Source organism: Periplaneta americana, chromosome 11 (genome assembly GCF_040183065.1).
Source record: "Periplaneta americana isolate PAMFEO1 chromosome 11, P.americana_PAMFEO1_priV1, whole genome shotgun sequence".
In the NCBI taxonomy this organism is placed as follows: Eukaryota; Metazoa; Arthropoda; class Insecta; order Blattodea; family Blattidae; genus Periplaneta; species Periplaneta americana.
This window is the reverse complement of record NC_091127.1, coordinates 13,241,796-13,259,644: the sequence shown is the minus strand read 5'-3', so window position 1 is coordinate 13,259,644 and position 17,849 is coordinate 13,241,796. Positions and strand designations below refer to the sequence as shown.

At 34.2% G+C, this 17,849-nt stretch overlaps 1 protein-coding gene across 1 annotated transcript; it reads right to left on the bottom strand.

The window, feature by feature from the left end:
• Positions 1-7,249: 7,249 nt before the first annotated feature.
• On the bottom strand, positions 7,250-14,428 carry RfC38 (replication factor C subunit RfC38). The gene is made up of 7 exons (XM_069839018.1): positions 14,123-14,428; positions 13,885-14,022; positions 13,616-13,781; positions 12,908-13,107; positions 10,933-11,051; positions 8,814-8,982; positions 7,250-7,689 (listed from the first exon to the last, which is right to left on the bottom strand). The coding sequence occupies exons 1-7, from the start codon at positions 14,207-14,209 to the stop codon at positions 7,501-7,503; spliced, it is 1,068 nt and encodes a 355-aa protein (XP_069695119.1). The 5' UTR covers positions 14,210-14,428; the 3' UTR covers positions 7,250-7,500.
• Positions 14,429-17,849: the final 3,421 nt, after the last annotated feature.

Sequence of the window (17,849 nt, the reverse complement as noted above, 5' to 3'; positions counted from 1 at the left end):
AATATATATATATATATATATATATATAACAATTTGTTCAAACTGTCCAAAAACGATATAAACAACACACAATCGATATCTGCATATGAAACCATACAAAGTGTGATAAACCATCATCCAACGCATTATTCTGTCACAAACAGACAGCCTTCCCCATAAAAAATAAGCTGAAAGTACCAGTCCTTGGTTAAATGGACAATTACATAAATTTTTTTTAATTTATGCTAGTCATTGTATTATTATTTATGCTTTACAGAATCGAAACACGATTTAAAATTGAATATTATATTATTGTACTATAAGATTTTCGCAAATAAATTGTTTTATTATTTTCCGGTTAAATTAATACAATAAAATTGTTACTGCATCTGTATATTGTAAAAATTACGCACCATATTCCCTCTTTTTTCATATTGTCTGTCATGTAAAAAATATAGCCATCCCAAATATCATTGGTTCAAAATGTACGCCAAGTTAGATAACAGGAAATGTTGATGTAAGTGGCTAGCATAGAATTTGATGTGTGATTTGATTTGTAACAAGCTTCAAAAGATTCTAATTTAACTAATGAACTGATAAGAAAAGAACTGATTTAAGACTGTTAAGTCGTTAATAGTGGCATTTCCTAAGACTGCGAAAGACATTAAGGTAGTGAGAAGAATGTGAAAGATGGATATCCCAGTGAATAGCGATTAATGAGAATGAACATTGAGAGAAGTTTCCTGCTCAGTTTTCTTGTAGGCATGTGATGGTTTAACATTTGATTCCACTATCAAATGCGAGAGGTCAGTATATCTAGCAACTGCGAACGACGGAACTGCAATTCCTATACACTGGGAATTATTTGTGTGATATCAGCGCCAACTCTAGGTAAAAGGCAGAACCTCACACTGATGTAGGTACAGCTGATTTGAAGGTCACTGAAATAATTTACTGCTATATCAAAAGTACAGATGTGCAGTGTCCGTTCTTATTATTCACTATACAATAGGTACCTGAATGTACACAGTTGAGATGAAGACTTGGGAACTTTAAATTTACCAGTAGCTCTTGTCATGCTTTGAGAATAAGTTCGTCACTTCGAAAGCATGTTTAAATATCATTTTAGGGAATGAAAATATTGTATAACAGTCCTCTGACGAAAAAATGAACACACAAATAAAAGCAGCAAGCAACTGCAGAAAAAAAAAGTTATTTTTGTGAATTTAAAAGTCATATTGAGTTCAGATAAGTTTGTGAAATAATATCATATAAATTAGTTTTTATTTTCAGTCAATCACTTATCATGTTAAGATGGCAGAAGTAGATTCTGTTACATCAGGATACAATATTAATATACATCACGAATATTTTCAAGTCATCTTCAGGTGATAGTTTACTAACAAACAAACATTTGAACATGGTGAAAAATATATAAAGATAAAACACACTTATAAGACAACCATGCATACTTTTCTTAAAGTGGTTAAATGGCGTACATGGTATTAAATTAACATTCAGATAGAAAACCTTCCAGTGGATATAATTATAATTTATACAGTATATTAAAAAGGCAGGCAGTGTGCCTGAGTTATAAAATTAAAATCGTTTAAAATTATTATTGTGTAAAACTGAAGACTAAGGCTTGTTCTTTATAAAGTTCAATGTATTGGAAGGCTGTAGTAAAGTGGATGTAAAAGAAAATTCTCGGTCTATTTGCTGTGGTGAGAGGCATAATATGAAAGGTGTACAGTGGAGATTTTCAGATGATTTGGCCTTCTCATCTTGGCGTTACATGGTAGACTTTTTAATATATTGTATAAATTATAACAATACGTTAATGATGTGGTGAGGAGAAGAGGGAAGGAAATCCGGGAAATAAGATTGGCATTGGACTGGGAGAGATATAAGAAATAGGTGGAGGACCCAACGCTGCAAGGCATAAGGGATAGATGAAGAAGAAGAAGAAGTATAAATTATAATTATATCCACTGGAAGGTTTTCTATCTGAATGTTAATTTAATACCATGTACGCCATTTAACCACTTTAAGAAAAGTATCATGGTTAGACTATTTATTTGTGTCTTATAAGTGTTAAGAAAAGTATCATGGTTAGACTATTTATTTGTGTCTTATAAGTGTGTTTTATCTTTATATATTTTTCACCATGTTCAAATGTTTGTTTGTTAGTAAACTATCACCTGAAGATGACTTGAAAAGTAAGTCGAAAATATTCGTGACGTATATTAATGTTGTATCCTGATGTAACAGAATCTACTTCTGCCATCTTAACATGATAAGTGAGTGACTGAAAATAAAAACTAATTTATATGATATTATTTTTGTGAAGTAAAGTGTGTAACAGTTTCCTTCATCATAAGAAAAGTTACAGAAATGTAATGACACTCTCGATAAATTATAGAAAATATTGAAAAGAGTAGTAAAACGACTTTTACAACTGCAAAAATCTCACATTTCACCTGGAGACAATTTAAGACCCATTTCATCTGTACGTCTACCAGACAGTCCAGTCTTGTCATTTCTTAACATTCAAACAAAAGCACCACTTTCAATAAAAACTGTAAATAGCTAGTTAAGTTAAACTGTGTAATTTCACTGTGATAGCTTCACAACAAAACTCAATGTATCAGTTAAACTGAACCTGTTACCATGTATAGGTTATTCGTTATCTCTTGAAACCAAATGCTTATGTGCGTCATAGCATGTAGCAAGAACCTTATGGTGGGGGTAAGTGAGCTCGCTAGTATACAAGTAGAAGCATAGTGAGAGAGGGAAGTTTCCCAGTCCACTTTCTTCTTCCCCTGACGTGCAGGTTGGTTTCACGAGGTAACAAATGGCCTATACAGGACTGAATAGCTACAATGTGAAAAAACAGACCTAAAGTGAATTCAAATATAGTAGGGAATTATGAATGTTTAGAGGTAATATAAATTTAGCATAGTTTTCTACGCAAAAGCACTTTTTTTAAAATGAAATATATTTTGACTCTGAAGTAATATGGATAGAGACATTACTTTCCATTTCATTTGGTTTAATTTGTGGAAAACTAGTCCATTCCTGTAATTCTTTTGAACAACAAATATGATTTTTTGATATTATAATATTATACTTGTGGATTTTGTGTAGCATTATACTCTTATTGAGTTTCTTCTCGAGTTTAGCTAGAAGTATGTACTCTATCGGTGCACAAATACACATATAAGTGCAATAACTTGTTTTGTATAGTTGTTGCAGAATTTCACTGCTTTAAAAGGCAATCTCTCGCTTGTCTAATGGTTTCTTTGGCTAGTCAATGAAATGTATTTTCTGTAATAAAATATTGTAGTTTAGAAATTATAACAATGCTGTGCTTCAAATACAAGTGAAATTAATTAATAAAGAAATGAAGCTTTTTAAAAGATATGTCTGTAACGATTAAAATAAACCTGTGATCATATAAGTGAAAGCATTAAAATAAAATTATATTAGTTAAGTCTGATAATAAACAGTTAAATAGTTTAACAAAATAAGGCACTTAAATTTGTCATTATATTAAGCTATGGTGCTGGGGTATTAAATTCAGAAAAATAAGACTGATTGTACAAAAAAGAATAAATGATCCTACATATAATAAATAAATGGTGCTTTTTGAAGTTTATTTACTATATTATTTTTATCATACGTACAATATGACAATCTAAAACAATGAAATGGCCACCAGCATAGCCAGGTATTTAAGATGGGGGAGAGCAAGTATGAGGACACGACTGGCAAGATCACTTGCCAAATTTTCCCATAACTCACATACAACATAATGTTTAAAGGAAAATAATTGAGGAGCAGGGTACAATAAATTATTAATGTAAAAAAAATCACTTTGAGAAAAATTAGATAAAAAAATTTTTTAATTTACATTTGGGAATAATCAATCTTATGCTAAGGGGTTATAAAGAGTGTGGCAAAACATCCTCCCTAATTTAAAGTTTAAATAAAAAACAGATGGATCAAAATATGGAAACTTTATTAATATGAATGGTATCTTAATAGTGGGAATTTTTCATTTTTTGAATAACGTGTCTCTCAAGTGCTGTCCTTCACTATCAATGCATTGTTGAATGCGACTTCTGAAATTCTGTATCACTCTAACTAGCATTTCTTGAGGAATAAGATCAATTTCTTCCTGTATTACATTTCTTAGATCTGGCAAAGTCCTCGGCCGATGTTTGAACACCTCAGCCTTAAGATGTCCTCATAGAAAAAAATCGCAGGGTGCAAGGTCTGGTGATTGTGCTGGCCAGGGAACGTCGCCACGTGAAGAAATTAAGCGTCCGGGAAACAACTGAGGAGCGACAACGGAGTTACCACTTACCAGAAACGATACCACAGCGTAAGCACCTTCTTAACCCGTCCACAGCATAGTTGGAATTCGTTACAGATTACAATTTGCACTAATTGAATGTCACTTCCATGTATTCATTGTCCTATTCAATTCTTGTTGTTTTGCGCAAGTCATTTGATATCGCTATGGCAACGCATGTAAATCTAACTTTCCCACTGTTTAGATACAGTTCATATTAATACAGTCTCCTTATTTTGATCAATCTGTTCTTTATTTAAACTTTAAATTAGGGAGGATGTTTTGCTGCACCGTTTACATATATTAATAAAATTATAGATTATGTAATATTTAAAAACAGCTGTCTATGCTATTGCACTCAGCTCCTCAATAATTAATACTACGAAATTTAAAATCAATTTAGGCTTGCTAAAAGTTATGAAGCAAAATCCATTCTCCGTCGTCATAGGCGAATCAACAGCTGCTAATCCTAGTTATTGTATTGAAAACAGTGCTTCATAATTTCTTTGGAAAGCAGATATAAATTTAAAACTCTCAGCAGAAATATAAAATATTCGTTATTTTAAGTACTGGTCATTGTCAGTACAGATTAACAATATTTTTATCTCAAAATGGCAGTGGCGGAACGTTTGAAATTTAATTTAAATTAAAAAATTATTCTTGAAAAATGGGGGGAGGTGTCCCCCCCCCCTGCCTACCCACTGAGTGCAGCTCAGGTGGTAGCGCATTTTCCTACTGATCCAGAAGTACCTTGGGCATGGGTTCGATTTTCCTTGGGCTCATTGCTAGCTATTGATGCTGCTCTTCAGTGTGTTACTCAAATTTCTGAAAAAGTTATTTGCATACTTACCGACTCCAAGGGGGCTATAGTTAATATAATTAAATATGTACCAAACCTATATGCACATAGAATTATTCCAATTCAAAAACAACTAAGTAAACTAAAAGAACTCCAAAAGGAAATAACATTTCAATGGATACCTAGTCATTGTGGTATACCTGGAAACGAGAAAGTCGATAATATTGCAAAACAGGCAACATATTTGCAACCAAGATCTCTTCAAGTGATATCTCTATCCAGTGCTTTTGCTTCAGTAAAGTCTCACTTTATAAACCTATGGATCAACAATTGGCTCTCTTCTGACAAAGGAAAAATTTTACAGTCTGTACAGAAGAAACCAAATGACCTGGAAATGTACAAAAACTTGCTCAGACATGTTCAAACATTTTTAACAAGAGCCAGAACAGGTCACATTGTCACACAGTTCTACCTACACCGATTTCACATTTCTGATAATCCTACTTGTCTGTGGTGTAATAATCATGATGAAGATCTGGAACATATTCTTCTATACTGTCCATCCATAAACCACAGAAAAAGCAAATTAAAATCATCAGTAGGCCTACCGGTTGCAGAAGACACAGCCCTGCAGTATATATTGACTACACCCCAACTCTGGCTACTAGCAACACGCATCTATAATGAACACCGATCAAAATATCCCTATTTCTCGTGAAAAACAACAACTGAATAGACTACAGTGGACTGTATGTTGTTAGCAAACAACTGGATACATTAAGAAGATTGATTACGTAGTTGGGTTTTTCCGAGGTTTTTCCCAAACTGAAGCGTGAATATCAGGTAACCCCATGGCGAATTCTCGACCATATCTTGCCATATATCATCACTAATTCCACTGACACTAATAACCTAATAGTTGAAACAGCGTCATTAAATAACAGACTTAAAAAATAAAACAATAAAATGAATTTTTACTCAATAACCGCTAAGGGGTATTGTACTGCCATGTTATGAGTTTCCCTCCGCATGCCACACAACATACATACACTTCGTATATCACTGCATAAGGTGACAATAAAATAACACAGGAGAGAGACAAGACAATTCGACTCGTACAGTCCTTGTAGAGCGAAGTTCCTTGTTACATCTGACGGTAAGTATGGAAGACAATTTCTTTTGTGGTAATCTTGTGATTAGAATGGATGCTTCTCGATTTACTATACAATAGTTAGTGTTTACTTATGATTTGTATGTAATCACTAACTCTACCTAACAATTACAAAGATGATTTGTTGAGAATTTTTCAGGTATGAAAGCTCCTAGTCATCCTACAATACCTGATATATATAGTCGCGATGCTGTTATTCCTGGCGTGACTCCTCCTCTTTGCTTACATCTTAGAAAGTGAAGGCTCTATAAAGTCTAGGTAGGTAGTATCGTTCGCCATTTTTGTTCTTTCGTTGCCGAACTACCATACGAGGGATCTATTTGCCACACCGTTAAACATTATCATGTCGTAGCTCCTATGATAATAAATCAAATGCACTGTAATTCAGCAAATAATTGAGCGGCAAATAACGTCTTCATGTGCTTTCTTTCCTAGATCATATATGTAACAGATAACTCCTCGCTACGTTAAAATCGGCAGCACTTTGAAGAGAACGACTGCCAGGATCACCACCCGTCCACCGTAAACGAACACGAGATAGCAGCACAGTCGCTAATGCAATTCAAATGGGAATTATGACGTGACTCCTTATGTAACAACTAGATGGCAGCGTAGTAAACCTGACAAAAGTTGTTAACCTCAAAGCCTATAAGCCCGACATATCTGTTACATATATGATCTAGGTTTCTGCAAACGCCAACGAAAGAGCCAAAATGGCGGGCGATTATATTAAGTGTTTATCGAGCCTTAAGAAATGAATAACGTCTTCCTCAGCGAATCACAAGACGCACACGTTTAAATGTAGCCGACCTGCAACGCGATTGGCTGCCGGAAATTAGAGCGACGGGACTATAGTTTGTGTCTTGATTTTGCATTGACTTTTGTTAATGGGGAGAGGCGAACATGAGAAGTTTGGGAACTGGTACAACGAATAAATCATTACTATCATTTTAATACTGTTATTCCAATTGTTGTTATATAAAACACTACATGAACAGCCTGTGCAATGGTGCAATCCATCTGATATTTATTATGATAAATCTTCATAAAATAAGCTTAACTTAAAACCGAGGTCCAATACTTTATAAATTACAATCCACCATACTTCACTCAAGACACAAAATCTATTGTCTTCAGTTCCAGTCTCTCACACATTCAAACAGAAATTTCAGAGAAATCAATGAGTTACCTCGACTAAAATAAGTCTGCAACAGATGCTTCCATGAATTTCTTATACACAGCCATGAAACTGGCGACAAATGCTTCTAAGTGGATGATGGGTTTACTGCCTTGGTGAATGCGATGTTCAAAAAATGCTGCTTTATCAACAACTTGTGTCTTCAACTGCATATCACAGTTCTTCACAAGCTCTTGAAGAAGACCCTGAGAAACAGTATAACAATCTTGAGATGAAGACGAAAATGTTCCCTACAATTGTCTCGTTTCTCAGAAACTCGACTATTATAGCAGTTATCTGATAAAAACTACAGACGTGGACAAATTATTAGACTAAACGTTTTCTTCGAAACATTATATAATTCGTAATATCAACTATCAGTATAATGCACAGTCTCTACTGTTGATTGTTTACATCTTATGGTATATTTTTCCAATGGTTAAGTATATTTTTTCTGGCTATGTTGGTACTACTGGTGTTTTAATTATATACTGCAGAAGATATTCTCCCATGGCCTGCAAGAAGACCGGACATGAACGAAATTGAAAATCAGTGATCTATACTGAAGAAGAAAGTGAACAAAAAGAGGCTTACAACAAAACATGGGGGAAGTTTCCTAATTTCTTCTGATTGCTAGCATTCAGGGCACCATTCAAAATGTTAATTTTTCAAATGTAAACATTAACATCAGAAAAAACTGAAAAAAAAAATGTTCTAATGCCAGTTGAAAGGAAGATAAATCACGAATGATTAAATAGAAAGGTAGTTGAACAGTAACATATAAAAAACGAATAAAGAACAATGAAAAAATTACGATGTATTAATGAACAATAAATGTCAAAAGTAAGGCTTTTACTATGAACACTTGTAAATCACCCTCAATACTAACTAGAAGCAATAGTGAAAGTAATGATTATAGGGAACCATACAAGATGAGGGGTTTTAAAGAAAGGATACATCTAAATTATACTATTTTCAGTGATTCTGTATTTGCGGAAAAATTTCATATTAGCAAAACAGCTGAATATTTAATAACCAAAATAGAAGGAATTTGCTGCATCAATAAATCTTCTTATGCCCCGACTGGGAATCGAACCCAGGCCACCTGATTTTGCTGCCAGACATGCTAGCCGTTACTATACAGAAGTGGCCAGTAGGTAAGTAAACAAGAAATATGAATGTAGGCCTAAGTAAGTAAATAAGTAAGCATGCCAACATATAAAAATTACTTAGATATGTTCTTTATTTAACAATCTTCTCAAACTCTTTTCTGCATAAATGAATGATAAATTACTAGCTAACTGGATTCCACAAAAATTAGTATATTCACCTTGAAGATAAATTCAGTTGGAATCCCATGAATCATGAGCTCATACAGCCTTCCACGTATTTCCAGAAGTTTCTGAGGTGTCTGTTCCAACACAATCATTTTGGCTGTGTCTTTCAGAAATACTTCCCAGTCAGGCGCCAAAACTTTCTGATCAGGCTGGAATGGATATCTGTAATGCACAAATAGTAATAATATACCAAACATTTTTTTTTTTCTAGTGGCAGGTGATTTACTGTTATTCACCCATGAAGCCATATGCGTATACATAAAGACAGAAAAAAAAGTATGTTTAATGCACTGCATATGTTATGACGTCCTTGGTGGTCTGAACATTAATATATATTTGGATAAGTGACATAACCAGTCGCGACGCTGTTATTCCCGGCGTGACTCCTCCTCTTTGCTTACGACTTAGGAAGTCAAGGCTCTATAAAGTCTAGGTAGGTAGTATCGTTCGCCATTGTTGTTCTTTTGTTGCTCAGCTACCAGACGAGGGATCTATTTGCCACACCGTTAAACATTATCATGTCGTAGCTCCAATGATAATAAATCAAACGCACTGTAATTCAGCAAATAAATGAGCGGCAAATGTCCTCGTGTGCTTTCTGCGAACGCCAACGAAAGAGCCAAAATGGCGGGCGATTATATTAAGTATTTATCGAGCTTTAGGAAATGCATGACGTCTTCACAAGCAAATCACAAGATGCATACGTTTAAATGTAGCCGACCTGTAACGTGATTGGGTGCCGGAAATTAGAGCGACGGGACTATAACTTTGTAGCTGGCATAATGTAATTAATTTGTATAAAAAAGCTTTACAAAAGAACTTCAATTATCAACAAATCTATGTGAATTTTATTGGGAGCCAAAACACAAAATAGGTTAGAAGTCTGCAAATGTCAGCCATTGGAAACTAACCAATTTGTACAGAAAGTTTATTTTTCTATTTAATCATAATTAAATGCACTAAAATTTATAAGAACTGATGGTAGAAAGAAATACCTGTATATAAAATATGCCTTCAACAGAAAATTGAACAGTAAAAAAAAAATACATGCATAAATATAACAGAAAATAACTATGTAAACAGTAATATATTCAGTTTCTAAATGTATGTAGTGTGTATAAACTCAGTTCGGCAAGAAATAGTGTACATAGTGTTCTAATAAAGGTCCATTCAGTGTAATCAATAATCATTCAGTTGTTACCATCCTAGTGGCTTGTGCAGCAAATGCTGCAAACTAAGATCATTAGATATTCAAATAAAAATTTTTCAGATTTATTTTCAATTAAGAATACCAGACATTTTGAAAGTTATTTTCTTCCATAATAATGAAACTTACTCTCTCTGAATATTTTTTTTATGGGAAATCCTACTTTTTCTTGAACCTATCCACCTTCAGTTTTTGAGTTTCAACGCGAAAACGTAAGTAACAATGTCAGGACAATCAGTGAGTTTTTCATGTGGGAGTAAAGCAATAGCTATTTCAGGTCATTGTGGATTGTAGGTGAAAGTTAAAAAAAAGTCAGGTTTGCTATGCTTTCGAACAATAGACTTAGCATCTTGGTATAGCTGCTGCATGTAGACGTTGAAATGTAGAGAGTAAAATCATTATATCCTGCTAAGAGATCTTGCTAAAATGACCGTCAGACTATAAAATTTTGTAGGCCTCTTATTTTCTGGAATGTGTCCATAATTCTGTTGTGTCTACTATACACCTAAATATGGTAACTCTTATGGTTTCCCGATATTATCGTTTTCCCATATTCATCATTTTTGTTTCCCATTCCCCTAGAAAAAAACAATAGAACAAGGTTTCACTGTATACCAGACTAACAGAATTTTAGTTGATCATACCTGTAGGTACTGGAAAGTAACCACTTCACGTATTGTGAGTGAAAATGTCGAAAGTGAAATGTTTCCCTCCACATATAATTTTAAACAAGAATCAAAGAAGCAAATAACAAAATTGTCTATCCTCTGGTATAATAAATCAAGTAAGCAAATCTTAAGCGGAGTTTCAGTGTAACTATATATTCAATGAAACCTGCAGTAGACAAAAGGAATAATGATCAAACTTTGTTAGACTTCTTTCAAATACATATAAAACATACATACTGTTGCACTTTGCAAGTCTCCAGGAACAGCAAAGCTCTCCGAAGATTTCTGTTTGACTCCACAGCTATGCGTTCAGCCAGTTCATCTGGAAGATTCAAACCTTCCTTTCTGCACACACTCTGCGAATACACAACAACAACAATTGCTTAGAAGTGTAAGAAATTTCAATCGATTCAATTCATACATATCATTCCCAAACACAGAAAATGTAAGAAAGAGAAAAAAAACAATTTTAGCTTTAAGTATCTAACTGCCTCTGACAGAGGTTCTGGCTGATATGTACATATATCATCAGGCAGTACATCTCACTTGACGATATGTGTCAGAGGAAGAACAATTGAAGCGTCGGCTGGAACAACGTTATAAGTTACATTTGGTAAAATTTACAGGAGCTGCAAAAATGTGTACGCGTACAACGTTGTTCTTATGAGGGTAGCAAACTTTTGAGTGGACAAATTTCACGTACTGCATTGATGGACAGTTGCAAGCCAAAGAGTATAGCAAGGTAACATGACATATTCCACAGATAGTAACAGTATATTTCTATTACAAAAAAGAGTAATTAGAATAATAGTAAGTGCCAAATCTAGGGAATCTTGTAGGACTATTTTCAAAAAACTACAAATAATGCCCATGGCTTGTCAGTACATCTTTTCATTAATGGTCTTCCTCGTATGTAATTGTGAAAACTTTGTAACTAATTCAACAGTTCATAGCATAAATACACGTCAAAAAAATGACTTTCATACTCCATCGGCAAGTCTATCATGCTATCAAAAAGGAGTGCGTTATATGGCAGTAAAAATTTTTAATAGCCTCCCTATCGATATAAAAAATGAAACTCAAAACATAAGATTATTTAGAGCCAAATTAAAGAAGTACCTAATTTCTCACGCCTTCTATTCTGTAGGTGAATTCATGACATTCAAAAACACTAAATGAAATTGATACTAAAACTATGTGTTGTACTAGTAGACTATATTGTAAATCTCGTCTGTATATATATATATATATATATATATATATATATATATATATATTTCATCTAGACTGTGACTATAAATTAAGACTTTAAATAGTATTAAGTTTTTTGACTTGTTCCATATTCTAGCTGTAAAGCAATGTATGAATACCATGGAATGTTAATAAATACAATACAATACAATATTATTACACGGAAACACGCCGAATGAAAATTTTGTAACTTACAACGTTCTTCCAGCCAATGCTTCAATTATTGTTTGTATCCATCTGAAGTCTGATTAATGTAATATGTAGCTAATCGACAATGTATACAATGTAGGGGAAAGGAACTAGCCATCCTATCCTATTATTTCCTGGCCTAGTTGTCTCATAAGTAGTGCCTTGTTGGTATCACTTGTGAGATTCAGACCTGTCTCCGGACAGTTGACTGAACAACAAGAAAGTTCTTCCACACTAGCCACACCATCTAGATCAACTCCACATTAAAATAATGCTCCACACGAAATTCCTTTCCTGAAATACGACCACCATTTTCAGTTTGTTTTTCACGGTCTTCTTTAGAAAAAACTGAAATAACAAATGATCATATCCAATTTTTTCTGCATTCAACAGAATATGCAAATGCAGTCAGAATTCGTTATAGGCCTACTTTACTTCTGGCCATACAGTCTTAGTGACGTCGGGCTCGGTAGCGTAGTCGGCCTTCTGTGCTCGAGGTTGCGGGTTCGATCCCAGCCCAGCACACCTAAATGCGACAGGCTCATGTCAATAGATTTACTGGCATGTAAAAGAACTTCTGCGAGACAAAATTCCAGCACACCGGCAATGCTGATAGAACCTCTGCAGTTGCAAGCGTCGTTAAATAAACCATAATTTCATTTCTTAATGACGCACTTCGTCCCTATGGCAACCATTTAATAAAGGAATTTTGTAGCAGAAAATTGCCGTACTTTATGCTAACTTAGAGATCATAGCTAACACTCAAACCTACATGTAGTATACTGATGACCTCTTCTTTTGTGGGAGCTCCTACACGAACTCCCAGACAACGGCTTCGAATGGCTGGGATGACTCGAGAAATTGTGTTAGCAACAAGAATAATACGACATGTTGCAACGTACTTCTCCATGGTTCTTCGGAGGGCATGCTGTGCATCCTTCGTTAAGCAATCTGCTTCACAAATTACCACAACTAAAAGCATAAGAATAGGACAAGTTATGTTATATGTCAAAAGCAGATTAACGTTTGTCTTATGTGCCTCAGGTGCGCATGTATGTTGCATGAACTGAGATGTCTAAGAGATAGACCTATAGTAAGTCTACACCAGTAACAGTACAGAACTGTAATGATGATGGACACTATAACAAGAAATGAAGATGAGCCGGGGATGGACATAACAAAAAGGACGGTGATGACGCTATAATCAGTTAGCTTCATGATTACCACGGTACTGATGTTAGGTAACGGAATTTAATTTTCGGGAACATTCAACGACTCAATTACGTTAGTGGTATTTTGAAACTATTCTCTATAATTACAAGTAATTATGGTACTTCCTCATAGGTAGCCTACATAGTACTACTTCAAATTTGTCCTTAACATGGAAGGTAGCTATTAAGATTTTTTAATTGTAAGTAGGCCTAGACATTTATTGTACAATCCGTTAACTACCGGTACAGTTTAAGAATAAATTACAAACCTTTGAAATCTTTTTGGCCAGTTGGATCCAACTGATGTGTCTGAGCCACAGTTTTAATTAATTCTTGTATAACAACTCTGTCATAAAATCCGACATCACTAGGATTCACTTCTAGGTGGTAGTTACTACTCACTGTAGTTATATCTATTTTCTTGCTGGACGGCGTCTAAATGAAACATACAATGAAATACCGGTAATTTACTTCGCTTTCACCACAAAAAAACATAACGACACTAATATAAAATTCTTACAATTTTTGTCTTACATACCTGAATAGTCATATGATCTAATTTTAATCTTTCCACTCCAGGACCATACAATTCCCGAAGCAAACAAAATATACGCGTTTTTTTCCCTGCTCCCGAGGGTCCATATACTAAAAGATGTGGGAAATCACCTTGCTGAACCTGTGAATAGTAAGAATCATAAACCAAGCACAAATGAATAACATACTTAAACAGAAAACATTACAATTACGGACCTATAACATCAACTGCCAAAACTTACCAGATTTTTCAAATGTAAAGCTTGACTTTTATGGTAATCCAATTTCATTAAAGAATTTGGCCGATGTTTATCAACCCACAATGACATTTTATTTAGTTTCTTTTTTCAATGTCAGCGCCTTTAACTTTGCCTTTATTTAGGTAGTAACAATCGTTCTTGTGTTATTGCAATTACTGTTAAAAGAACTCGAGTCAGGTTTACGTTGTTATTCAGAAAACATTGGAAACATCGCAACACACCAAACATTGAAGAAAACTACTTCGCGGTTTCGCGCGCATAACCTCTTTCTACAAAGATGGCAGATTATTCTGCATCAAGAATGCCAACATTTGAAATATACGTCATAACCGATTATCTTCTCTGGTCAACAATGAATGTATATTAGTACAAATACTGCCAAAGGATTACACACTCCAAACTCTTCGCCCCAAACCACTATCATCCATGACAATTATGTTATATTTATCCACGCTGTTCTATTACGTATGTGTGTGTATGTATGTATGTATATATATATATATATTTTTTTTTTTTCGAAAGATGGGCCATCACAGTTTAAGCGGCCATACTTGGAACTACAGCTGATGCGAGCTACCAGCTGACAATATTCGATTATTTATTGAATGGCGGTCTGATTCAAATGCTTATTTTGTCTAGACTAGATAAAGTGACTGTTATTTCTGAATTAGATAAAGTGATTGTTTGTTCTGTGCTCTAAAGTGAAGCATATTCTTTCCTGTGAATTAGTGTTTATAGTTTCTGAGTTTTTACATAAGTATTTTCCTTCTTTCTTAATTCTTTCTCTTATAGAACTTGTGTTTGTGCGATAGCTATGCAAGATCCTAGATCTACTAGCTTGGACACTTGTGAAATGAATGATAATCTCAACACATTATGTGACATAGCATTAATGAACTGCGATTCAGAAAATATGGAGATTAGTAATCAGCCTAATACTAATAATGATAATTTTGTTTTGAACACATCTATTCTTTCCAATGACTCAACAATCAAACAAATGAAAATCAGAAAATCAACAGATGAATACACACCAGCTAAGAAAACATTAAAAACAAAGGCTGCTAAACAAATAGCAACATCAATGAAGAATCCTAAACCTATCCAAACTCACAACAAATTTCAAATACTAACTACTGCCACGCCCACAGACTGTTATAATACCATCAGTAACACTACACCCTGCGTCGGCACATCTACAACTCCATCAAATATTAATCCCGCAATATGTGCAGTTTCAAAAAACACAATTTCTCAACCCAAACCTAAGAAACCACCACCAATCATTTTATTGACCAAAGTGAATTATTTTGATTTCGCAAAACAACTAAAACAATTTCTACGCGAAGAAATCAATGCACAATATTGCCCACAGGGCTTAAAAATCTTTGCTGCTAATAATGACGATTATAATGACATAGGTAATTACTTGAAAGCTAACAGTTATGAATTCTACACCTTCCCTAATGGACAAGTTAAAGTTCATAAAGTAGTTATGAAAGGTCTACCTGTAGAAACATCAAGTGATACAATTCAAAATGAACTTGTTTTGAAAAAATTTTCGGTCCAAAGTGTCAAACAAATGAAGAAAAAGATAATAGATGACATTTCTGGAGAATTAGTGTCCCTACCTATACCAGTATGGATTATCACTACATATCAAACTCCAGGAACCCCTGACATCCATACTCTAACAGGGCTTTTTAATCTGAAACTAAACATAGAAGATTATAAAAGTTTACAAGGCCCAATCCAATGTTTCAGGTGCCAAGGTTTTGGACACAAAGCTGTCACCTGTTTCGTCCAACCAAAATGTGTGAAATGCGGTAATGCACATTTTACATATAATTGTGATGCAGTCTCTGAAGCAATACCCAAATGTGCAAATTGCAATGCTCAACATACAGCTAATTTCAAGAACTGTCCAAAATTCCTAAAATATACTCAGGGAATACAAAACAAAAGAGAACAGAGCATTAATAATTTTACTCTTAGAGACCAAGATTTCCCACGTCTTCCAAATAGGAATCCAACTCCCTACAGAAATCACAATCAGGATACGCTTAACAAACAAAGGGACAATTCATCTACAATAGAAGACTTACAAGACATCTGGAATTTTACAAAAAATATTACGAATTATATCCAGAAGTTTAAAAGTATAATGTCAAAAATCAAATCAGAAAATAATACTTTGACAAAAATCGGAATACTAATTGAAGGTCTTATAGATATCCTTGATCTCGGAAACGGCAGTGAATAAACCTCTGAAACTAGCCTATTGGAATGCCGATGGCGTAAGAAGAGATTATGATATTCTAACTGATTTCCTTGAAGAGTTTGACATAGACATATTTTTAATTAATGAGACGCATCTAACAGCCAACCAACGTTTCACAATCCGAAATTATACAATATATCGCACAGATGGACCTCGAGGACATTATGGTGGCACTGCTATAGCTGTTAAATCAACTTTATATCACCGACATATATCTACACCTAACTTTACAAATCTTGAAGCTACATTCATAGAAATTCCAATAAACAACTCAAACTTGCAATTAGGAGCTATCTATTACTCTCCAAATCTGAAACTTCTAGACAATGATCTAGATTTGCTTCATGAAATGTCAAAAAACTACATTCATGCTGGTGATTTCAATTGTAAAAACCCAAAATGGAACTCAAGAATTATTACTCCGAGAGGAAAACAACTTGAAGCACACGCTTCCCTACATAAATATAACATAATAGCTCCTTCACAGCCAACTCACTTTCCATACAATAATCTGCATATGCCGGATGTATTAGACATTGCCCTTGTCAATACTACTATTACACCTCTATACATTGAAACAGTTTCTGCTCTGTCTTCAAACCACGACCCAGTCATTCTAGTTCTAGATCACATTCCAGCTTCTTCTATATTAAAAAATGACAAAAGAAAAACAGTCAATTGGAAATTCTTCAGGGAACTCGTAAACTCTTCCGTGCCAGGCAATATAATCATTAAATCAAGAGAGGACTTAGATAAAGCTGTACAAATCTACACCTCCACAATTAGCAGTGCTATCACAATCGCAAAAACTGCATACAATAAGAACCCAGACACAGCTAAGAACCTAGAAATTCAAACTCTTTGCAAACAGAAACGCTTAGCTAGGAAAAAGTGGCAAAAAACTCGAAATGAAACTGACAAAAATATCTATAACAATTTAAAAAACAAATTACACAGAAGAGCTTTTGAACTGAAAATAGATAAATTTGAAGCCGATGTCAAGGATGCTGCATCTTCGAATACTATCTGGAAAATAACAAAAAGACTTACTTCATCTAACAACATCAATAAACAGCAACCCATACATACTACAAATGGCATCAAATACAATCCACAAGATAAAGCTGAAGCAATTGCTGAATATCTAAAGGATCATTTTAGTGAACCAACTGCTGACCCGAACTATATGATCTCAAATCAAGACATGATTGACAATATTAATAGAGATTTAAAAGTTCATGATGCAAGTACTATTCCTCATACAACCCCTTCAGAAGTTAAAAAAATTATTAAGACTTTAAAATCTTCAAAATCTCCTGGACCAGACAAAATTGGTAACTTAGCTCTAAAAAATCTACCAAAGAAAGCTATATGCCATATTACTAAGTTGTTCAACTCAGCATTGAAAACTCAATATTTTCCCTCATC

Bases quoted from the DNA above. Each gene is read 5' to 3' on its own strand.
- RfC38 (XM_069839018.1), bottom strand. From the start codon at position 14,209: ATGTCATTGTGGGTTGATAAACATCGGCCAAATTCTTTAATGAAATTG. The intron at 14,023-14,122 runs GTAAGTTTTGGC...TACTATTCACAG, and splicing joins CTTTACATTTGAAAAATCTG to GTTCAGCAAGGTGATTTCCC. The intron at 7,690-8,813 runs GTGAATATACTA...ACTGTTTCTCAG, and splicing joins CAACTGAATTTATCTTCAAG to GGTCTTCTTCAAGAGCTTGT.